Source organism: Onychostoma macrolepis, chromosome 03 (genome assembly GCF_012432095.1).
Source record: "Onychostoma macrolepis isolate SWU-2019 chromosome 03, ASM1243209v1, whole genome shotgun sequence".
In the NCBI taxonomy this organism is placed as follows: domain Eukaryota; kingdom Metazoa; phylum Chordata; class Actinopteri; order Cypriniformes; family Cyprinidae; genus Onychostoma; species Onychostoma macrolepis.
In genome coordinates, this window is record NC_081157.1 from 13,820,359 (window position 1) to 13,845,802 (window position 25,444).

At 36.5% G+C, this 25,444-nt stretch overlaps 2 protein-coding genes and 1 pseudogene across 6 annotated transcripts; all 3 read left to right on the forward strand.

Moving 5' to 3' along the window:
- Window positions 1–525: 525 nt before the first annotated feature.
- On the forward strand, window positions 526–3,904 carry LOC131537218 (uncharacterized). Of its 4 annotated transcripts, none has more exons than XR_009270208.1 (3): window positions 526–2,838; window positions 3,008–3,081; window positions 3,178–3,904. XR_009270208.1 is itself a non-coding variant. In XM_058770527.1 (3 exons), exons 1-2 carry the CDS (start codon window positions 1,760–1,762, stop codon window positions 2,787–2,789), a joined length of 879 nt encoding a protein of 292 aa, XP_058626510.1. In that variant the 5' UTR covers window positions 526–1,759; the 3' UTR covers window positions 2,790–2,838; window positions 3,008–3,904. The 4 variants fall into 4 exon arrangements, 3 of the variants coding, with proteins under 3 accessions (XP_058626510.1, XP_058626511.1, XP_058626509.1); XM_058770527.1 differs by having other exon boundaries at window positions 526–1,821; window positions 1,973–2,838; window positions 3,008–3,904; XM_058770528.1 differs by having other exon boundaries at window positions 526–1,504; window positions 1,629–1,821; window positions 1,973–3,904.
- Window positions 3,905–8,249: 4,345 nt separating this feature from the next.
- Window positions 8,250–23,869, forward strand: LOC131537194 (gastrula zinc finger protein XlCGF57.1-like). 2 transcript variants are annotated; one of them, XM_058770493.1, is made up of 3 exons: window positions 8,250–8,537; window positions 8,830–8,985; window positions 21,366–23,869. In XM_058770493.1, the coding sequence occupies exons 2-3, from the start codon at window positions 8,901–8,903 to the stop codon at window positions 22,523–22,525; spliced, it is 1,245 nt and encodes a 414-aa protein (XP_058626476.1). In that variant the 5' UTR covers window positions 8,250–8,537; window positions 8,830–8,900; the 3' UTR covers window positions 22,526–23,869. The 2 variants fall into 2 exon arrangements, with proteins under 2 accessions (XP_058626476.1, XP_058626477.1); XM_058770494.1 differs by lacking the exons at window positions 8,250–8,537; window positions 8,830–8,985 and adding an exon at window positions 18,035–18,165.
- Window positions 13,162–21,356, forward strand: LOC131537180 (piggyBac transposable element-derived protein 4-like; annotated as a pseudogene).
- Window positions 23,870–25,444: the final 1,575 nt, after the last annotated feature.

Consider the following 25,444-nt stretch of genomic DNA (forward strand, 5'->3'; position numbering starts at 1 on the left):
GTAACTGATTAGCACCATGTTTTGATTTCAAATCCAGATGTTACAAATTTTTTTAATGTTTTGTACCATAGTGATTATCTTGTTAAACAGTAATACAGTTGTTCAAAGACATATTTACATTGATGTGCAAAATATTAAAATGTCTTCTTTATAGATTTATGTTATTAAGATGTTTAATCAAGTGTTTAAACACGTTAAACATTAGATTGTAGTGTATTTTTCTTACGTAAAAGGTAGTAGTCTATCTTAAACACTTTAAATTAAAATTTACCATTGACAGAATTAGCTGTATAGTGCATGTTGTTTTGATTTGTATTATGCTTATTACAATCATGCTGGTCATAAAGAACTTTGTTTTTCTAATTGTACAAGTGCCATCTATGTTGCCTTTTTTTAAAATAGTTTTTCCTTGTTACCCCTATACTTAAAGTCATGTTAAAAATAAAGTTTAGGCCTACTTATTTGATTTTGTATTAATCCATGTTTATTTTTTACTGTAAGCAATGTGCTGTCAGGTTAATTCAGTGTACGCAGCATAGTGAAAATAGTCTTGGATGCAGAAAGTCCTGGTAAATGGTGATGATAAACAAATTAATATTTATTTTGCATGTATTTTTAATATCAATGTGGTTTAATACATACAGTTCTATCCCCTGACCATTATAATCTGATGAACTAATTAAAGAACATATTATTAATTTTGACATAATATTTCTTTGTGGGTTTTTCCCTCTCAGTTTCTTTCTGTAAAATTAGGTTTCGGCAACAGCTAAAAACATTGATGATAGCTTATTTAAAGGTTATGTCATTATGACTAAAATAAAGAGGCGTGTTCCAATGTATTAGCGTTGGGTGGGGCATAAATTTTAAATATGGTGGAAGGGAACATCATTGCTGTTGTTAATGCTATTTCACAACAATTATTTCAGTTACGTTGAATTGTTGTTGAAATAGTATGTTTATAGGCTATATATTTCATAAACTGTGCTGAGAATGTATTTGTACGAAAAGTCAGAATTTCCAGGAAAGTGATTGTTGTGGTGAATGTATGATTGTTAACCAATGGGATGCTGCATTTTATTATTTTTGACAATATAGCACTTAAATGTGACATGGTTGTAATCATGACTTCATAAGCGGATACGTTCGATAGCACATGATGGTGGCATAATGTTTATTAGTAATTGAAGGAAATTTATAAGGATTTGTGTAAAACAGTTTTAAAGCAGAAGGGAATAAGTTGCTAGTGAAAACGAAATTTACACTGAATTAGTTAAGTTGTATTGTTGTTATTTTTTTTCAGAAATAACCGTTTGAATTAATGACAATGGAGAAAAGATCAAAGTTTAGAGGTGGAAGGATATGTTCATGGTGTGTCCAAAGGGATGGAGGGAGGAAGTCGACACAAATACTTCACAGTGATGTTACAGGAGGCAACAAAAAATAGCCGTGTGGTGGTATTTGATGTGCAGCGTCATATGTTTGAAAGTGCAGAAAAAGACAGGTAATTGTAAAAAGTCATGTTATAGATAAAAATATAATTTTTTTTTTTTTGTATTTATGAATAAATATTGTTTGTTGTAAGTTTGTTTTTGTGGGAAAATATTAATGGAAGTTGTTTTTTTTAGGAGTCCTGTAAGGCTGTGTGGTGTTGGCTTTTCACCATTTCGCCAAAAGAAAGGAGAGATGGACATCATTGTCAATGTTTCGACCACTCTAACATGTGTGCGTAAACTACAGTTTGCGTTTGAGTGTACACATGACATTGTACAACACTGGACGGTGCAGCAAATCATCAATGATCCCAGGGAGTATCAAAGGGTAGGTTGTTACTACCATCCTTTTTGGAGATATAGTTGTTGTATTTTGAATGTGTGTGTGTCTGGTATAATGTTTTGTTATTTTTACCAAGTTAAGAGATTTCTGAATAATGAAACAATGTTTTTCCTTTTTTTTTTTTCTTTTTTTGCAGTTCAGGTGAATGTGAGGTCAAAGTGGTCCAGTTGGTGGAAGATAGACAGGGTATGACCCGTAGCAATCAAAGATTGCAAAGGTGGTCATATGATGTGGCTGATCAGACGTGTAGTTTGTCGTTGACTGTCTGGGGAGGAGATGTATTGGAAATCAGGAAGTGGTACACCACCAAGAATGCATCTGTTAGACAATTTGATGGTTACACTTGTTTGTCAACCACTTCACAGTCGTCTTTAACCATAGTACTGGATGTCTCAGCTACTGTTGCACAACCAGTTGACAGTTTTACAGTGAAGGAAGGAGAAATTGTGACCGCAGATGTGAAAGCCCAATACATGTTTCCAAAGATGCATACCTTGCTTGCTGTCAATTTGACCAGATGTCAGCAATGTGCAGCATATTGCAAAACTGCAAAAGTTAAGTTTGAACTTAATGGAACTGTCACTGTACAGGATAACACTGATAATATGAGTACATTTGTATTGGATGACTTTGTGCTTCGCCAGTTGATGACTGTTCCAGCTGACAGTCAGGTGGAACCAGATGTGTTAGCTGCAAAGTTGCTGAGTGATGACAAATGTTTGCACATCAAATTCAGAGGACAATGTGTTATGTGTGCATCATTTGTGTTTGATTCTGATTCAGCTAATCAATCTACTGAAGCAGAACAGAATGATGGTGTAAAAAGTAGCGGTACTGTGGAAGAGTGTGCACAACCATTGTCTGAAGATTTAATGTTGGAACAGTTGTTTGCAGATGAAACTGTTGAACCCTCACAAAGTCAGGGTTTGGGGGAAAAGGGAAAAAGGAGCTGACTCTATGCCTGCGAATCTGTCTTCTGAACCAGAAGAAAAAGATGTCATGGTAAGTGATATATGTCTTGTTGAATATCTGGTTTTTGGAAATTTGGATTGGATTTTGATACCTGATCCTAGTGGTAAAAAGTGCAAGTATAGAACAGTTTGTAGAATTAATGTCTAAAGATGTGATGCTTGAACAACTGTTTGTACATGAAAGTGTTTAATGTTTATAGAGTCAGGTTGTGGAGGAAAGGAGCAAAGGAGTCACAAAATCAGTTGTCCAAAGCACAAGAGAAAAGGTGTTCTGGTAAGTAGTGCAAGAATGGAATAATCTGCAGAACTACTGTTTAAAAATTTGATGCTTGAAATATTGTTTGCACATGAAACTGCTGAATATTCACAGTGTCAGGGTTTGGACAAAAGGAGCAAAGGAGGTGATGAATCCAGTAAAGGCAAGGCTGGAGTTTCTGTGGAATCTATGGTGAAAAGAAATGAGAAAACATTTGGAAAAGGTGTTAAGAGAAACAACCAGAAGTAAAGAAAGATGTTTAGTAGAGTGGGAAGTAATTTTCTTGTTTATTTGTTTGTTGTAAGAGACTAATGTGAATGTGTTTATTGTATAGTGTCACAATATAGTAAGTAGTTGAAAAAAGCTCTAAATGTTAGCTGTTTTGGATTTTTAAGCATTTTTCAGATTACAAGATTGAATAAACATCATTGTAGTACCTTTGGAGTTATTCACAATTGAGAAAGTTATACTCAGATATTTATCTTTAGTATTAAGGGTGCATTATCAAGCGTTGTGTTTATATATATTTTAAGAATTACAAAAGTTGTTTATTTGCATAAAATTTATTTCCATAAGTGAATGTTAAATACAGGTGTGTATTTTATAAATGCTAGTATTGTAACATTTTGAACAGACAGTATTAAGTAAATGTAAATGTGGAGTGTTGTATATTAAAAGTTGGTTTGCAAGGTTGATTTTGTTTACTTTGAAACACAATTTGTTGTGCATATTTAGTGGTTTTAAATAAATGTGTGAAAAAACATACACGCAGTCTGAATTGTGTTATTTTGTGATAGTGTTTGTACCATGTGTTCCATAAGGTGGTAAACAAGTTACATGGTGTCAGGATACAGTTAGCTAGTTTATATGAATATGTTTACACCAATTCAAAATAAATAAATAAATTATATATATATATATATATATATATATATATATATATATATATATATTTTTTTTTTTTTTTGGTCCAATTCTGGGATTTAATAATTATTGCAGAAGGTTTTATATTTTCTACACAAGTTATAATTATGTTGTACACATACACTGAATTTTTCTATGTACACAAAAGGCCTATTTCTCTCAAATATTGTTCACAAATCTGTCTAAATCTGTGTTAGTGAGCACTTCTCCTTTGCCGAGATCCACCTCACAGGTGTGGCATATCAAGATGCTGATTAGACAGCATGATTATTGCACAGGTGTGCCTTTAGGCTGGCCACAATAAAAGGCCACTCTAAAATGTGCAGTTTTATCACACAGCACAATACCACAGATGTCGCAAGTTTTGAGGAAGCGTGCAATTGGCGAGCTGACTGCAGGAATGTCCACCAGAGCTGTTGCCCATGAATTGAATGTTCATTTCTCTACCATAAGCAGTCTCCAAAGGCGTTCCAGAGAATTTGGCAGTACATCCAACCAGCCTCACAACCGCAGACCACGTGTAACCACACCAGCCCAGGACCTCCACATCCAGCATCTTCACCTCCAAGATCGTCTGAGACCAGCCACCCGGACAGCTGCTGCAACAATCGGTTTGCATAACCAAAGAATTTCTGCACAAACTGTCAGAAACCATCTCAGGGAAGCTCATCTGCATGCTCGTCGTCCTCATCAGGGTCTGGACCTGACTGCAGTTTATTGTTGTAAACCGACTTGAATGGGCAAATGCTCACATTCGATGGCGTCTGGCACTTTGGAGAGGTGTTCTCTTCACGGATGAATACCGGTCTTCACTGTGCAGGGCAGATGGCAGGTAAACACATTTACCAGACATTTACCAGATGGCAGGTAAACAGATTTACAGGTAAATCCTAGTATTTTAAATTTGTGATTAATCATGAGTCCATGAGTGTGATTAACGTGATTAAATTTTTTAATCGATTGACAGCACTAATAAATATACAGTATTTAATGTATAAACATAACCTATTTTTCTTAAATATATACATGTATGTGTGTTTATTTATATTGTAGCATTTGGACCAATCAGACACAATTTTTCATTTGATTTAACAAATCAATTAGTTATTAGATTAACAAATAATCACAGACCCCTCACCCAATACACATACTGGGTGCCCCTATGTCTGTGAATGACTCAGGCCCTCGGTTCCATGGTAACCAATCTGATAACACTAGTTTATTGCTCAAAGGAATATGGGTAGAGCAATACTCACCTCATTTTCCCTTAGGAAAGTGACTTTATGCCATAAAAATAGACTCTTCTCTAATTAATTCATAGAGAAATCTTTCTTTGAATGAACACACATATCATTCAGATCATTGTGTATATTATTACTGTTCTTGTATATGTTCTTGTGTATTGTATACTGTTGTTTTGCATGCTTATGATCGATCACTAGTTAATATTACCTCACATTCCATGTTTGGTCTCTATCAATTTGTCTTTGGATGATCTAATTGAGTGTATATTATATGTTGATACCTATGCAACATATTAGTGTTCTAAGAATCTTTAATAGTTTTTATATCAACTTCCAATCCAGTTCATATGCAAATTACCATGTTCAGAGACAAAGAGCCATAAAACATTGCCTCCAAAAGTTCAAGACACTATTGGCTCTTTGACACCCCAGAGGTGTGACCTCTATATCAGATAAAGCTCTCACATCAGTGATGCCTGCCAGTCTGCGGTTCTTTCAGATACTGAGAAGATGAGGATGTGAGCTAGAACTCTTCTGCACCCTTACATTTTTGTGCCAGGCCTTGTGGCCTTGACTTTCCATTCAACCAAGGATCCTCAGATCTCAGTAGATCTCTTTCTTAGCTCTTTTTTCACTTTCTACCTCGGAAGAAACTCCCAATTACCACCGAGCCTTAATAACATCTTTTGGAGTTCACTCTTCAAACCCGGAAGAACTTGAAGAACTTACACTGAATGTTTGCTGGACGAACAGATCAGTTGATGGCAATTTAATTCTGCTACAGTTATTACTGTCATTGTAATTATTTATATACATTTCACTTTTGAGCTAGATTTGCTACAGTATATACATAATAAATATACACAGTACACATACATATATTATGTATGCAAAAACCTTTATTTTGGATGTGATTAATCATTGCCCAGCACTAATTACTACATAACATAACTATATACAACTATTTACAACTCTACCTTTGTAGGTATAGGTTACAGGTTGTTCTTGACATGCCAGTTGTTGAAGCAGTCACGCTCTGGCAGGAAACAAAGAACAGCCCTACAGCCAGGGCAGAAGACTGGTGTCTTCATGTGGCACATTCTGCACTTTCTTCTGAAGGCACAGCTTGATGTAGTGATGTGCTTTGGCCTGTGGATGGCAAGCTGGGAGTCAGGAGCAAAGCTGAATGACCAGAGCGTCTCAAAACTCCATCTGACTTTTTGCCTTCTCATTTTTTATTGCAGCCAGCTGCTGGTGAATAATGAAGGCGTTTACAACAGCGATGTCCACAAAATGGTAAAAGAGAGACCATTTTCTGGTTTTTCTAAGGACAGTGTAATATCCAACGAGGGCATCGGACATGTCAACACTTCCCATGTTCCTGTGTGGAAAGCAAACATAAACACAAGTCAATATATAAAACCTAAACACTTAAGCACATTTTCTTGCAACACAGCAGAGAATAAATTCTACACACTTGTTGTAGTCGAACACTGCAGCAGGAATGGGGACGTCTTTTCTGCCCATTGCCCATCAGGTGTCTTGACCCTCCTCTGCACTGTCTGGTTTCCGTTAGTGTGGTGGCATCTGCCGCTGTGGGGAATCATTCTCAAAGTCTTGGAGTTTTGATGCCAGAAGATAAGACTTTATTATATGTGATAATGAAGCCTGAGAGACCCTGCAGAGAATCTCCCGAATCTGGGTTTGCACCCTCTTAAATACAGCTTTTTCTCCTAAGGCGTGTTCAGTACATTTCCTGTATCATTATTGTTTACCTTTTTTGGATGTGCCTCTAGTCTGCTTTCAGGAAGTGGACAGGAGGCCTCCATATATGTTAAAGAAGAGGCACCATCATATAGTTTTTGTCTAATGTCACAACAGGATGTGCAGTTTCAGCACAGAATGTATGTCTGCGCATCCTCTTCTCATGCTGGCCTCTACACACAGGCAGATACATGTTCATAATAGTAGAATAACTTGATACATAAATGGCTATATTCACATTGATTATACTTGATTAATTTATATTTTGATTAATAAAACTCTTCTAAATTAGCTGGATGGAAGGAGGAGCACATCATAACTTCTCTTGTGTCCTTCCATTCAACAAACAGAAGTTTGTTGTCCCTGATCCACTTAATGGTCCCACGAGGGGATTTTTAGGCAGTTTACGGTGGTTTGGGGGAAGCCTAACCTGTTGCTTCTGATGGTCCCACAGGCGAAGATTCGTTTTTCAAGGAGATCCCGGAAGAGCATTGGACTTGTGTAGAAGTTATCTACATAGAGCTTGTAGCCGGTACCCAAGACATTGTAATTGACTACAGCTACTACAGATTCATAGCTTAGCCCCTTGTTCTGTGGGTAAAAGCTAATGGTTTATAATGGTATTTTAATGGAAACCATTGGAATTTCTGTGACGGTTTCTATTGGACTTCTATTGTTTGTTTGTTTTTAGCAGGGTAAACACAACAAAATATATGAAGAACTAAAAAATAAGCAAATAAGTTATAAACATTTGGAAAATATTAAAGGTATTTGGTATTTGCACTTTTATTTATCACTCTTTCTATATTTATTTAATTCTATTTTTGTAATGAGTTTTTGTAAATCATAATGATGTTAAACTATTGTTTTGAACTGCTTGCTATCTACAGTGGTTACTATACTGTTTTTATAGTGTGATTTCTGGTGAATTGTATTAAAACCAGACTAAAAATCCTAATAATAACTCTGAACATAATAATACATATTAATAGCAGCTATATGGAATCCACAACAATTAAAAATGCAATTCATAGATAATAACAAATTATATTTCAGTGATATTTTGACCACTCTCGTAAGAAATGTCCACGGTTTCATTTCAGAAATCTGGTCACCTTTCGTTCAATGCACTTTTGTGATTTTAGACAGCAGCGCGCGAACAGGACTTTTATTCTGGTCTGACGATATGACATCATAAGTCTGCGCCGCGCTCCTGCATCAGTTTGGGAAACGACTCTAGAAAGGTTTGTGTTTTTACCCGCATTTAAATTGTTTAAATCGACGCAAACTGCTCTGTTTATTTTACAACTTTTATAATAACTGTAAAGTAATCCTTATCATTGAATAAAACAGTGTAATGCGTTATTTAACTTTAATAAACGTTATTTTTTATTTCTGAGGAAAGCGCATCTGAAAAACGTGGTGCGTCTCATTTCGCGCTCTATATCGTGAATCACTTCATCGTAATTCGTGAAGAGAAACGGTGCTTTTTGAAACAAACTCCGAGTCAACTGAAGCGAAAGTGATTCACTTGAAGCTCGAGTGAGTACACACTCTGGTCAAAACAATGTAAATACAACGAGATCAACAAACAAACACACTATGTGATGGGAACTACTGCAAATCAATAGAAAATGAATTCATTAAAATATAATCTATTAATCAATACATATCAAATCAATATAAAACAAACTATAAATCATAAATATGATTGTTTTGGCTAATTAGGTCATTTAAAATCATGAAAATCAATTCAATCTCATTCTGACTGATTAAGATGCAACCAGAGATATAGTTTGCATTTATTTTTGTTAATTATTCTGATCTTAAACAGGACAAAGTGGCCAAACACAGAGAAAAACTCCTGGTGAAGCAGCTGAGATCCACGTGACACACGATTAAAAGATGGCGTTTATTAAAGAGGAGAGTGAAGATATAAAGATTGAAGAAGTATTCAGTCTGAAACAAGAAGATACTGAGGAACAAACAGGTTGGTTTTCTTTTCCAAAGCTGGACTTTTTAAAATGTCAGTCTCTACAGAAATTAATGAAATTGTTGAAGAATGTCACATGAGCAGTTTTATTTGACATTGAGTGGGTCGCCTCGTGAACAGCCTTCAAGTGCAGCTGAGATCTGTCTATAGCTATAGTGGGTAAAATAAGTATTGAACACGTCACCATTTTTCTCAGTAAGTATATTTCTAAAGGTGCTGTTGATATGAAATTTTCACCAGATGTCGATAACAACCCAAGTAATCCACACATACAAAAAACCCCAAAAACAAATAAGTGCAGAAGTTAAGTTATGTGTAATCATATGGAATGGTGGTGTGAAATGGTGACGTGTTCAATACTTATTTTACCCTATCTATCTATCTATCTATCTATCTATCTATCTATCTATCGTTTGGTAAAGAAATGCAGTGAATGCTGTTATATTTTTCGTGTTTTTGGGTGACGTGTAAGGGAATTTAAACTATTCACAATCTCAGATACACTTACTCTAGTTTAGTTTACAAATAAAATATTATTATTGTAACCTTATTAGCGTATTTTAACCCTAAAACCCTATTGGGGACAAATGTGGGCAAAATAATTTTGATTTATTTTTTAAAAATACTTCCCTTGATCTGAGCGGTACAAGACTTGGCTACTTTTCCTAAGTTTACCACCTGAACACACACACACAAAAATGACTCGATTCTACAATGTTAAGTGGGTGAAAAAAAAAAACTCCTTAATTGTGCCCACAAAAATGGGCACCCATAGGAATGAATGGGAAAACCTGTAATTCAGAGCATTCTTGTTGTTTTTTTGAGCAATTCCACCGTTACGGACGTGACATTTGCAGTCAAAATCTGAAATATAAATTCTCATAAATTATATTTATTACCAATATATTAAACCATCTATTTATATTTTTCTAAACCCCCTAAAATAGAGTCCAGACATGAGAAAAGTATCAGTCTATAACCCTGTTTTATATGTTAAATGGGGGGAAAACACATGCGTTACGGACGTGACAAAAAATAACACGAGTTTCTGGGAGACAACATATTTTGTAAACTTTCTGCGAATTACAATGCACAGCCCAGAAGCGACAACGTGTGCCGAATGGAGAAGGGTTGGCTATTTACAAAGCATTAAATATAAATTTTGTTAAAATTTTCGTTGTTGTGTTTCAGAGGAAAAAATCAATGTTACGGACGTGACATCTCTCCGTTACGGACGTGACCAGTCTGAAAGCGGAATTCATCCGACTATGAAAAAACATATAAAAATGCTTTAAAAACTTTAACAGAGACGTCTAGTGAGTATTTAATAGGGCTGCCCCCCACTAAAGATTTTTCTAGTTAACTAGTTGTTCGTTTAAGCCATTATATTCAACTAATTGCGCATTTTATATTAAATTAATAGACCTACTAATCCATATGAGCTTCAATATATTCAAGCACACGTATAAAATTTGCCACAAGGCACAGGCAAAAGTAGCCTAAGGATTATTAATGTATAGAAAAAGGAGACATTTTAATTATTTACTAATAAACTAAAGTTTATTACGGCTGCAAGAAGAAATTCATAGTGCCGACTCTCACCTCCACAGTATGGACCATTGGACGCGCCTTTAGGGATAAATGCAACCTTCATACATTTAATTTTTGTTTTAAATTGGTTCGTTTAAAAGTAGGCATTTCAGCCTTTCTATAGATATATTTCTCTATGTGAGACACACGCTGAGTTGTGGTTCTTTTTGGAGACGTGCTCCAGTTCACAGAGACGCATCCTGTATGTTTTGGTTATTTTGCAAAAGCACAACATTTTATTGTTATTATGAATTTACATAAATAAAATTAGTTTCGAATTGATTTTAAGTTGTTTCATTATCAGGAAAAAAAAATGCAAATGATCGCACGGGCGAGGCGCAGGCGCATCAATTGATATTCCGCACAAACACTTGAACACGGGCCAAAAATATAGCACATTGATAGCCTATAGGTTAACGCTAGAGGTTGGAATCCACATTAAAATAAATCCTCACCAGTCTACATCCGAGTCAGGTGCAGTTATAATCTATAAATTGAAGGCTATTTGACGTTTTAAAATGATCTAACCCACCAACGCCGCTTCAATTCGTTGATAATAGTTGTTGATCACGATTAAACGGATGCCGCTGAAAAAAAAGTTTTAATGACTTGCTTATGCGTTAAATAACTAAGATAAAAACAGGTTAAGTAAAATATTCTAAATATAATAGGCCTATTGTTCAAATATATAGACTGCGAAGACCTTTTGCATCTGCATAACAAAGTGAATTATTTATTTATTTATTATTTTACTATGCAATGATACAAAATTAAACCAAACAAAAAAATATTTAGACAAAATAAAAATAAATTATAATCCCACAGTATGCGCGAGCAGCAAAATCTTGCACTCCCAGGTGAAAAACAAGTACACTTCCATAATGTACTTAAAGTGCTCTGTTATCGCGCACTAATTTTGTACTTAATATACTAAAACTGATCCTTTAGTACTTCTTAGGGTCAACTTAAGATCATCTAAGTGTACTCAACTGTGCTATTTTGAGACACCATGAATGAACTAAAATGCGCTTTTAACATACTATCTTTGTATTTAAAATGTATTTCGTTACCACTTGTACTTGAACCCTTCTTTCATTCACCAGAACAGCGACAAGAGTTATTTGAAACACATAAAACGTTTAAACAAGATAATATTGACAATGACATTTAAAATAGTTTTGGCGGGCTGAGAATGCGATTTCTAAAATGTTATGATAAGGTAAGCCTGACACAGCAGTAGACCTTTATCAGTCAGCAACGAGGCAAAAATGCGCTACCGGTGTTCTGATGATTTGTGCTACCGCTCAGATTGTGCTACCTCCCATTAAAAGATAGGCAGCACAAATCGATAGCGAAAAATGCTACCTATCAGATTGTGCTACCAGCATCTTATTCATGTGCTTTGAGGCTTTTTTTTTAATGTCCATACCTACCCCTACCCTAAACCTACCCGTTCACACCTACCCTTACCCTAAACCTACCCTTAAAACAATGCAAATATATTACTGGTAGCACAATCTGATAGGTAGCATGTTTCGTCGGTACACCGGTATGCATATGATTTATGAAGCGTCCGTAGACTACAATAGATTTACAATACACAAACCAGAAACGTTTAAATCCTATTAAAGTAACATAATACTCCATAATGAGCATATTCCGCTCAAGCATAAAGTTTGCCACAAAGCACAAGCAAAAGTTGCCTAATGATTATGAAAAAAGGACACATTTTATTTTTTATTAATAAACTAATGTTTTCATGAGTCCTTGTCAGCTGCAAAAATGAAATTCACGAAATTTCCACTGGACGCGCCTTTAGGGAATGCATTCAGATTACGTAATCAGGGAGTATTTGATTTCGTTTTGAATTGGTTCGTTCAAAAGTAGACACGCTTTCTGTAGATATATTTCTCAGGTAGGCTATGTAAGGCACCCAATTTTAAGTTATTTCATTATCAGGAAAAAATGCAAATGATCGCACGGGCGAGGCGCAGGCGCATCAATTGATATTCCGCACAAACACTTGAACACGGGCCAAAAATATAGCACATTGATAGCCTATAGGTTAACGCTAGAGGTTGGAATCCACATTAAAATAAATCCTCACCAGTCTACATCCGAGTCAGGTGCAGTTATAATCTATAAATTGAAGGCTATTTGACGTTTTAAAATGATCTAACCCACCAACGCCGCTTCAATTCGTTGATAATAGTTGTTGATCACGATTAAACGGATGCCGCTGAAAAAAAAAAAAGTTTTAATGACTTGCTTATGCGTTAAATAACTAAGATAAAAAACAGGTTAAGTAAAATATTCTAAATATAATAGGCCTATTGTTCAAATATATAGACTGCGAAGACCTTTTGCATCTGCATAACAAAGTGAATTATTTATTTATTTATTATTTTACTATGCAATGATACAAAATTAAACCAAACAAAAAAATATTTAGACAAAATAAAAATAAATTATAATCCCACAGTATGCGCGAGCAGCAAAATCTTGCACTCCCAGGTGAAAAACAAGTACACTTCCATAATGTACTTAAAGTGCTCTGTTATCGCACTAATTTTGTACTTAATATACTAAAACTGATCCTTTAGTACTTCTTAGGGTCAACTTAAGATCATCTAAGTGTACTCAACTGTGCTATTTTGAGACACCATGAATGAACTAAAATGCGCTTTTAACATACTATCTTTGTATTTAAAAATGTATTTCGTTACCACTTGTACTTGAACCCTTCTTTCATTCACCAGAATAGCGACAAGAGTTATTTGAAACACATAAAACGTTTAAACAAGATAATATTGACAATGACATTTAAAATAGTTTTGGCGGGCTGAGAATGCGATTTCTAAAATGTTATGATACGGTAAGCCTGACACAGCAGTAGACCTTTATCAGTCAGCAACGAGGCAAAAATGCGCGCCGGTGTTCTGATGATTTGTGCTACCCGCTCAGATTGTGCTACCTCCCATTAAAAAGATAGGCAGCACAAATCGATAGCGAAAAATGCTACCTATCAGATTGTGCTACCAGCATCTTATTCATGTGCTTTGAGGCTTTTTTTTTAATGTCCATACCTACCCCTACCCTAAACCTACCCGTTCACACCTACCCTTACCCTAAACCTACCCTTAAAACAATGCAAATATATTACTGGTAGCACAATCTGATAGGTAGCATGTTTCGTCGGTACACCGGTATGCATATGATTTATGAAGCGTCCGTAGACTACAATAGATTTACAATACACAAACCAGAAACGTTTAAATCCTATTAAAGTAACATAATACTCCATAATGAGCATATTCCGCGCTCAAGCATAAAGTTTGCCACAAAGCACAAGCAAAAGTTGCCTAATGATTATGAAAAAAGGACACATTTTATTTTTTATTAATAAACTAATGTTTTCATGAGTCCTTGTCAGCTGCAAAAATGAAATTCACGAAATTTCCACTGGACGCGCCTTTAGGGAATGCATTCAGATTACGTAATCAGGGAGTATTTGATTTCGTTTTGAATTGGTTCGTTCAAAAGTAGACACGCTTTCTGTAGATATATTTCTCAGGTAGGCTATGTAAGGCACCCAATTTTAAGTTGTTTCATTATCAGGAAAAAATGCAAGTGGTCACGCAGGCGCCTCCCTGTCATTCTTGAGCATTAATTATTTACCACACAAACACTTGAATATGAATAATAGCCTAGCACATTTATATTAGGTTAACGCTAGAGTGTGGGATCCTCACCAGTCTACATCCTAGACAGATGCAGTTTAACCTGCAAATTGAAGGCTATTTGACGTTTTAAAATGATCTAACTGGCCATGCTGCTCCAATTCCTTGATCATTGTTGTTGATCAAGATTAAACGGATGTCGCAGTCATAAACTTGTTTTAATGAGTCTAGTAAACTTATTTTAATAAATCGCTTATGCATTAAATAACACAGATACAGAACAGGTTAAGTTAAATATGCTGAATATATAGGCAATTGTACAAATAATAAAATGCTATAGACTGCGAATAAGATTGCAGTTTCACATTTCGCATATGCATAGTATAGTGAATTATTTTTAACATGCAATGATACAAAATAAAACCAAACAATATTTGTAATGAAGAAAAATATTTAGAAAAAAATGAGAGAATGATGTAAACCCACAGCACATCTCTTGCGCGTTACACATAGCAACATGCGCGCGCCGAACACGCAAAATCTTGCTCTCTGAATGAATGCAGCGCAGATAGATTCGAGACACAAGTTATTTGAAACACATTGAATGTTTAAATAAGATAATATTGACTATGAACATTATATGACATTTGAAAAAGTTTTGACGATTTGTACTTCAGTCCGCCTGTGCATTTCTGGCCCGCACAGTTTTAGGCTCAATCTCCGCGATGTTTTCGTTGAAAATGCAATTTCTTACATGTTAGAATTAATTCATTTCTAAAATTTCATGATATGGAAAGCATGAAACAGATCCCAGCAGTATAAACATACACAGGCTATCAATCATCAGCAACGAGGTATGCATGCCAGTATGCATAACGTCCGTCACGGTCACGTCCGTAACGCATTTTTATGGTGGATAAGTGCAGAGAATGGAGATGAACTGTTGATCATAATTAGCATGGCCATAAGTTAGCTTTGTACAGAAAGTTTCAAGTTAATTGCATTAATAATTACTATAAGATATAAACTTAATCTTTAAAATGTTATGGACGTGACACAGCGCTGAAGCGTACAGACCTCATAAATCTAGCCCTTATAAATCCAAAAGTCATCGCTGTTAAGACAAAGTGAGTTTATTTACTTTTCAGACAGGCCTCCACCTTTCTACAAAATACTTACTTGTTGACATAAATAAAAAAATGGTCAGTCTTTGATCTCTTATTTGAAAACATGAAATACAGTCGAATGAAAATGTAATTTTACTTTAGGTACACCCCTCATATGTGATGGATAAACATTGCGATTTCCTTCAAATTTCTATTAAAGCACGTTAATGCAGTAAAATACAGACCTAAATGTACAAGTTAAACAGGGTTTTATTCTTTAGGTAAAAACTTTATTTTTTCATGGTAAGGATGACATTTGCATGGAATTGCTGTTTTGTAAAATAAAATCAATAAATCCAATACAATGTATATCTAACATACACACAAATGAAGGGCTGATCCTGTTCAACATTCTGAACATGGCAAAAACTCTCACTCATACACACACACAAACACAAACAATGCATTCAATGAGCCTATGACAGAGCTGGGCTCTGTCACACATACTGAACTCACTCACACATACAAAAATGATCCAATCAATGATGACAACCAATGGAATGATCCAATAAACCACCTGGCTCATCACCCTCTCTCTCTCTCTCTTACACACAAGCACACACACACACACACACACACACACAATGCATTCAATGAGCCTATGACAGAGCTCAGAGCTTTCAAATAAAAACTTACTCACACATACAAAAACAAAAATTTAATGAGCCAATGTCTGACCATGTTTTTGGTATGATCCAATCATCCACAGACTCTCTCACACACGCACACTTCAGAGTCAGATCAAAGTGCTACTGCAAGGTTTGTTGATACTTAGATACAAAACGTTTATGCAGCATATGCTACCTAAACCTGTAGTGGCAGTTATTTTATCAGTTCACTGCAAACAGCACAATGAGTAAGAGGTATAGTGCAGCAGAGACCCTGGATATTCTCCTGGAATCCAGTGGGGAGGAAGGAGGCATGCCAGACTGTGGTTTGGAGTCAGCAGAGGATCAAGGATCTGAAACGGACAGTCAGACCGAGTTTGACCCAGATTATGTCGACACAGATGAAGTCGACACAGATGAAGACTCTGAGGAAGAGGATCCTGGCATACTAACTTATGCATCTAAAAATGGAGAAATCATCTGGACGGCTACTGCACCTGACCAGACACCAGGGAGAGCACCTGCAGAGCACGTAATGAAGATGACCCCTGGGCCAACCAGATATGCCTGTTCGCGTGTGGACGACGTAAGGTCAGCTTTTGAGCTTTTTTTTCCTGAGGAAACTCAAAAAACACTGATTGACATGACAAATTTAGAGGGGAAAAGAGTGTATGGGGAGTCATGGAAAGAGGTGGACTGGGTGGACATACAGGCCTACATTGGTCTGCTTTTGCTGACCGGTGTTTATCGTTCTCACGACGAGGCCACAAGAAGCTTGTGGAATGCAGACACAGGGAGAGCCATTTTTCGTGCTACAATGTCTCTTGGTGCATTTGAAATCATGACAAGGGTCATCCGGTTTGACAACCGAGACACAAGACCTGACTGCTGGAGAGACGACAAACTGGCTGCCATACGAAAAATCTGGGACAAATGGGTCGAAAATCTGCCTAAAATGTACAACCCAGGCCAAGAAGTTACAGTAGATGAATGCCTGGTACCTTTCAGAGGACGCTGTAACTTCAAGCAGTACATGCCAAGCAAACCAGCCAGATATGGCATCAAAATCTGGGCAGCCTGCGATGCTAAGACCAGTTATGCATATAATATGCAAATTTATACCGGCAAACCAGCTAATGGGCAGCGGGAAAAAAACCTGGGAATGCGCGTTGTCCTCGATATGTCCGCGGGTCTCCAAGGGCACACTATCACGTGTGACAATTATTTCACGTCGTATGCCCTTGGCCAGGAGCTCCTGAAGAGAAAACTGGGCATGCTGGGAACGGTGAGGAGGAACAAGCCTGAGCTCCCATCCGCTTGTGAAAATAAGGGGCAGAGAGAAATTCTCTTCAGTGTTTGCATTTACCAGTACACACACACTTGTGTCTTACTGTCCAAAGAAAACAAAAATGTGCTCTTGATGAGCACAGTTCACAAGGCAGCCACAGTCAGCACAGGGGAAGACAGGAAGCCAGATGTAATCCTGGATTACAACAAGACGAAAGGTGGAGTGGACTGCCTTGACCAGGTATTTTACAAAAAAAATTTTTGCATTGTTTACTCATTTTCCTATGACAAATTGCTTGCAGTTTATAATTTGTAACAAATGGATGAGTTGCTAAGTGAAAAAATGTAAATGTACTTTTGTCAGTATAGTGTTTGATTTTATTCTTTTCTGTGTGTATTATTCAAGATGGTCGCTGCTTACACATGTAAGCGCAAATCCAACCGTTGGCCCATGGTGGTCTTTTCAAACATGCTGGATGTGTCAGCCCTGAATGCCTTCGTCCTGTGGTCGGGAATCAACCCTGCCTGGAATGCAGGAAAGACCTTCAGAAGGCGGATCTTTTTGGAAGAGCTTGGGAAGGCTCTGGTGTCCCCACTGATTCAGAGAAGGAAGAGTGTTCCCCGTGGAGCAGCCTCTCTGAGGATGCTGAATCAGATCAGAGGACAACCCTCCTCAGAAAGCATCCCTAGCACATCAACAGCAACTCCTCCAACAAAAAGAAAAAGGTGCCATGTCTGCACTTCCAACAGGAAGAAAACCAGCACTGTATGTCCAAAATGCAGAGAATATATCTGCAAAGAACATTCAGTTACAATTACCACCTGCCACAAGTGCATGTAAATAATGTAAATAACTATTACTGTTTGTTCTTACCTGTTTGTTTGTTCTTTCCTGTTCTTAGCTAACACTTATTTAGTTGTTGTTATGTATATTCTTACCCGTTTGGTACTAATTAGTTATTGAAATTTTATGTTTTTTGTTTGAAATAAATGATAAATGTTCTACTTTGTCTTTTCCTTATAGCATGGTCATATTTATCTAAGCATATTTTGACATCTTTGTATAGTCTCACCTAACAGATTTTTTTTTTTAAATTACAATTTTAACTTGTGATAGTCAAAAACTTAAGAGGTCAAATTGATTTTATACAGTGGTTCAGTTCAGTCTATATGCAGCCATTGAGTATGAGTAGTACTATAGCCATCTAGTGGCTATTGATATTATTGTTTTTTATTCTTAATTTAATACCAATATAAGGCACTAGATGCCAGCAAAAACACTTCATCTTCAGGATTTAACTCTCAGAACTTAGTGGAATGATATTTTTAATGTAGGTAAAGAAATAATAAATATAACATAAAATAAGCATTATTTATATAGAAATTGTGGTACTTTTAGAGGTAAATAAATTCAAAAATACCCCCAAAATAAAAAAAAATACCATAAATGGATAGAATAAATTTTATCGAAGACATTGATATAACATTTATAATAAATAAAAAATTGGATGACACCTGAGACCTCTGTGCCCACATTTGTCCACGAACAAACAATTAAGGGCTGTTATGTGAATAGGGTATGAGGGTTAATATAAAAAGTAAATAAAAGTAAACACTGAATCAAGCGATAATTAAATCATATGTCAGATGCACCAGATGAAATAAAAACATTTCTCCTGTTGAGATCTCCATCTTGCTAGAGTTACTACATTAGCACCTAAAACGTAAATCAGTACAAACTCTATTCATCTTTAGTAGCAGGTGGATTTTGAACTTGAGGCCACATCCACACGGAGAAGTGTTTAGCTGTATACGTAAAGATTTTGTATCGTATCAGCGTTTCGCAGGGCTCTACAGTGCGACCGAAACCTACTGCGTGCGACTATGAAAGAATATTTAGGAGCGCCTGTGCGACTGACCCGATCAGCATATTTGTGTTTGCGCTGAGGGAGCTTCAAAGGTTTCTAACGTAGGCTACTTACATTACTCAACGCTGCAAAAGCACGTTGTATCACAGACCTCTCATTATAACAAACAAAGTGTAGACAGAATAAATAAGAGATTCACTGTGCATTCACTGTGTGGAGCTTCGTTGATTATAATGGAGTTTTGTGAGATTGAGATGAACTAAGATGAGTGACAGCGTTTAATGATTATTAAGGGAGTTTGCAAATGTGATATTGATTTAATACAAGAGTTCATTAAACAAGAAGTTAATATTAAGTGACTTATATTGTCTGACTACAATACTATTGCCTTATTTTGCTCTATTTCGTCAACAAAAATAGTTTCAAACAAAGTAACAGCTGAGCCTCCATTAAAAGTCAATGATTCAATTACCCATTCATAAAGACAGTCACGTACTTTGAATGAATCAGCCGTTCAAACGAATCAAATAAATGAATGATTCAGTAATAAAATCAGTGACCAGAATCAGCTGATTTTTCACATGGTCCGTCCAGACTGGTGACCGGCCGGTCAGCCTCACATCTTGCCAGTTCCATTTTGACGTCACACTTATGCTCACATCTGCATGTAAACATGTCGTCAGCGTGGAAAGTTCTTCACTGTGAGTGAAAACGACACAATGGGCCTCATTCATGAAATTTGCGTAAATATATGAGTAAGTTCTGAATAAACTTCCGATTTGATAGTTAAACACGTGTATGTTAATGAATTCCAATCTTCATGCACGCTTCATACACAATTAGCATAACCCCCGCCTATGAATTACAGCTATGCAAAATGCGAACACAGTGGAATATTCCTGTCTACTTTCTCAGGTTTGGCTTCAGTATATTGCATGAATGCAAAAAAAGAATAATAGGCCATATGCCTAACAATAAATATTCAATAACGCGTGTCCACCAAAGATTTTTTAGCCAGCTGAAAAAAATGTCATGCGCTCTTCTTAAAACGACCAGCTGGTGGCGCTTAAACGCTTTGGCTCCTATGATTTGAATATCCATGGCAGCAACATATTACTGGGATCTCATTTTTAAGAATTTTACTAAATATAAAAAAGCAGTAACCAGTAATATTATCCTCTCCATTGTTGTAGGCAGTCGTTGCACAAGTAGAGTAGTTGGTCAGTATTTGTCCCGCCCCTCCTCCATTGATAGTGACAGTGACGAACAATGCGTTTTACAGTTACCGACTCGGCTACAATTTTTAATACATGTGAGCTGAAGTAAACCATGGAGGAACCACCACAGAGCTCGGTTAACACTTATTTTAGTATATAACAGTATATTTTAAAGGGGCTAGTGAGAGAGAATTTTACTTGCCCAAACGGACAAGAATCCTGATTAAAATGTCAATAATAAACAGAAAGCACTATGAGATAAATAAGATGGCATCCATTTAATAATATTAATAAATATGATAATTTACATTCAATGTTATTGTATGTTTGACAAATGAAATTTTTTTTCCTGCAAAATTGAACATTGTTGAATAGGGCTGCATGATAAATGGAAATGAAATCGCGATAAGGCAAAAGTAGCGATTGTCATGCTTTCAATGAAACACGGTTCTGTGATCAGTAGTAAATCTCCATCCAAAGGCCAGAGGGCGCTCTCATGCGGAAATATATATATTATAGCGTTAGAATTTTTAATTTTTTTTATTCTTTTTTTTTCTTGTCCGTGAATTACGGCTCTGTCTAGTAAATGCTGCTCCATCTGAAAGCAGGTGATGGAGATTTATTACTAATCACAGAACCTGCTTTACTGACGAGATGCTCATTATAATCGCATTCGATTAATCGTGCAGCCCTATTGTTGAAAGGTCTGCATAATTCTAATAATTTAAACTAGTGTGTCAAGCTCAGCCTTGCAGCCCAGCCTCTGCAGAGTTTTAACTCAAATTCTAACAGAACAAGCCTGAATCAAGGTCTTTAAGGTCAACTTAATAGGTGTGTTGGTGCTAAACTCTGCAGGACTGTGACTCTCCAGGATAAATGGCAGATTTGGGCCATTTTTATAGTCTGTTCTACTGTTGCTTTTAAATAGAGGTTAACTTGTATTTGTCTCTTTTCACCCTAGACCTGATGGTGCTGAAAAAGGAGAGTGAAGTACTAGATGAAATGCAAAATGAAGATCAGTATAAGAAAGAGCATGATTTCATAACTGGACAAAAATCAATTAGTTGCTCTCAGACAGAAAAGACTGGAAGTAGAGATCATTACACCTGCCAGCACTGTGGAAAGACTTTCAATCAACATGGAAACCTTAAAGTCCACCTGAGGATTCACACTGGAGAGAAGCCTTATACATGTCAACAATGTGGAAAGAGTTTCGATCAACAAGCAAACCTTAAAGTCCACTTGAGGATTCACACTGGAGAGAAGCCTTATACATGTCAACAATGTGGAAAACATTTCAATGAACATGGAAACCTTAAAGTCCACATGAGGATTCACACTGGAGAGAAGCCTTTCACCTGCCAACAGTGTGGAAAATGTTTCACTAAAAAAGGAACCCTCAAAAGCCACATGAATGTCCACACAGGCGAGAAGCCTTACACATGCCCCCTGTGTGGAAACCGTTTCAGTCAACAAGGAAGCATTAACAGGCACATGAAAACTCACACCGGAGAGAAGCCGTACATCTGCAAACTGTGTGGAAGGAGCTTTACAACAAAACCAAACCTTAGGTATCACATGAACAGTCACACTGGTGAGAAGCCATTTACATGTGATCATTGTGGAAAGAATTTCAGACATAAAGGAACCATTAAAAAGCACATGATGATTCACTCAAGAGCTCCCTCTCTCAGTTATATATGTCATCAGTGTGGGCTGAGTTTTCCAGACAGTAATCACCTTAAAAGTCATGTCAAATCTCACACTGGAGAGAAGCCTTTCATGTGCAATGACTGTGGAAAGACTTGCTCAAACAAGACAAACCTAAAGATTCACATGAGAATTCACACTGGAGAGAAGGCTTTCACCTGCCCTCAGTGTGGAAAGAGTTTCAGATTTAGAGGAAACCTTCGGAATCACATAAAAATTCACAGTGGTGAAAAGCCTTACACCTGCCCTCAGTGTGGAAAGAGTTTCACACTTAAAGGAAACCTTAACATTCACATGAGGCTTCACACTGGAGAGAGACATTTCACATGTCTTGAGTGTGACATGAGTTTCACGTATCATAGAAACTTGAAAGATCATATGCAAACTCATTCTTCATGTTCTTCAGCGTGACAAGTTTTGAAAAAGGAGCAATTTAAAAAAAATCACCTGCACATTCACTCAGGAAGAAGGTGCCATAATGTGTAATAATTTTGCCATCACACTAATACACCTGGAAAAGTCATGTATGTGTGAGACCCTGTTTGTGTTCTTTGACCGGACATCATTTTAAATAGCTCTGCAGTATAAAATGGCAATTAAACTGAAATAGCAAAAATAATTTGGAGAGCTGAAATTATTAACTGAAACCGTGACATTTCATGAGCTTTTTGCTGATTAAACTTGGTTTTGGTTTCATTTTTATGGGCTTTCAGGCTACGTTTACACTGCGAGCCTTAAGCCTGAGAGACACTGCACGATTTTAACAATCCTATAAGACCATTGCATGTCACACTGTGCAACGTGAATCTAATAAACATGGCTACGACGTGTGTAGACTGTATGATGATGACACCTATTGAATCGTATGGTACGCCGCATGCTACTATACAAGAATTTTGTAAGGAAATAGATTTTGTATAGCTAGATGCCCCATTGGTGGCTATTTCTATGGGACGCTATACGTAAGCTGTCCACCGCATTGGAATGTCAAAGCTGCTCCATTTAAACTTTTAGAGCAAGTTGCCGGTGCATCTGCGCTGCAACTGTAGTTATAAGAATGTATGAATATCTGTATCTTCAGTAGACCTCAGAAGATGCTTTTGCTAAACTAACACAATACAAGAAGACACATTCTTACCTGTGAAAGTTTATCCAGTTTCTTCAGGAATTAAAATTTTGGCGCTTTTTACAACCAGATGCAGCATAATGTTCTTGTATCTTGAAACTCATAACAAGACCGGTCTAAGATGGCGGACGTGCCTGGAGCGGTTGAATGTGGCTTCTACCTATACCTATGGTTTTAAATAGCTCTGCAGTATAAAATGTCACCTGAAAAAACGGGCTGAAATCATTGACTGAAACAGTGACGTTTCATTAACTTTTTCATTATTAATCTTACTTTTTTTCCATGTTCTTGTCGCTAGTTTGTTAGGAATCATTATTAAATTTGTGATATTCCTTCATTTGTCGAATGGCTCATTCAATGTGAATTCTCAATTGAGCTATGTTGTGTGTGTGTGCATGTGAGTTCCTCATTACTGAACTGTCCACTTGGGCCAAGAAAAGGTGGGATAACTAGTGTGGCATGAATTTCAGCCAGTAGGTCTTTTGATTAAAAAGCCTTTGTTCACCATCACTGCATCACTGTCTTCAAGAAGATTTAGAATACAGAAAACTGCTTTCAGATCCCAGTCAATGGGCCTTATTCATGAAACACGAGCAGAACGAATTTGTGCAAACTATTCGTAAAGCTGTTCTGACGTAAACTGTCATTATAATATTTTACAAGTTTGTTTGTTTGTGTTTTTTTTTTTTTTTTTTGTAGCTGAGAGTTGAACGCAGCGCTTGTCACTGTCACTTTTTACCCAGCCGTCCAAAATGGAGGAGGGGCGACACAAATACTACACTAATTAATTATCCTACTTGTACAACAACTGAACAACAATAGAGAGGTTAACATTGCTGCTTACTGCATTTTTATATTCAGTAATATTCTTCAAAATGAGATACTAGTAATACGTTACTACCATGGATATTCCTAATCATAGCAACCACAGTGTCTCAGTTGGAAAAACGCTGTGCCACCAAAGCGTTCTCAAGCACCACCAGCTTGCCGTTTTCAGAGGAGCTCCTGACATTTTTTCAGCTGGCTAAAAACTCTTTGGTGGACACGCGTTATTGAATATTTATTGTTAGGCATATGGCCCATTAGTCTCTTTTACATTTATGCAATATACTGGAGCCAAACCTGAGAAAGTAGAGCTGAATATTCCACTGCGTTCCTGGACATGCAATTTGCATAGCTGTAATGCATAGGTGGGGATTATGCTAATTGTGAATGAGCGTGCACGAGCGCCCTATTTCCGAATGATTGGAATTCATTAGCATATTCATGTTTAACTATCAAATCGGAGGTTTACGAAGCATTTGTGCATCCGGAGGAGAGTTTTTGTAAAGGTCCATTTTATGCTCAAATTTACTCCTATATTTACGAATGTTTTATGAACGAGGCCCAGTGTTTTTGAAAATCTTTCTGGAGAAAATGTTTGGAACACACTCTTGTGTTCTTGCAGATATTTTATTGTTGAACACTTGAAGAAAGTCTGCGCACTCTACCAAAAAGGAAAGAGATTGAATGTGAGATAAAAACCAATTTACTGAAAACACAGGGCAAAGGTTTGTCATTGCCAAGCTAATTTGAAAAATGTCAGATTGTAACACTAGTAGTGTTTTAAAGAATGTTAAACACTTACAACATTAAAAATTAGCGATTAGCAACAGGCTAATATTCAGAACAGAACTTATACATGCTGCCTAAAACCAAATTTTTATTTAAAAGTAGATAGTTGCCATTATGTGTTATTGTGTAAACAATACACATCATCATCATCAGCTGATTGTGAATAAAACCTGTTATGGCTTTAATGTTTTTAAATGTTTGACACCCCATCTTAGCAAACTCCTCTTCTGAGAATGGCACTGGATATAGATATAACTCATCTTGAAGAGGGAGAGTGCTGTTCTTCCAGTGATTGCTGCCATCTTGATGAGGCTATCTGTATTACCATCTGAGTCTTGAGGGAAAATAATAAGTCTTTCTTCCTCCATTGCCACCTGCCAATTCAAAAACACATTACTTGGAAGAAATGTAGATGGAGTAGACATGCTTGTTTTTCTCTCCCTCTTTTACGGTTTCTCTTAATCTTTTGAGCCCCTTCATACATTTATTTCAGGTTTAAATAGATTATACCAACACAACATTTTTGTTCGAACATGACCTCCAAATCGACTAAACAAAGCAATCCAACAAAGACCTTGCTGAAGACATTT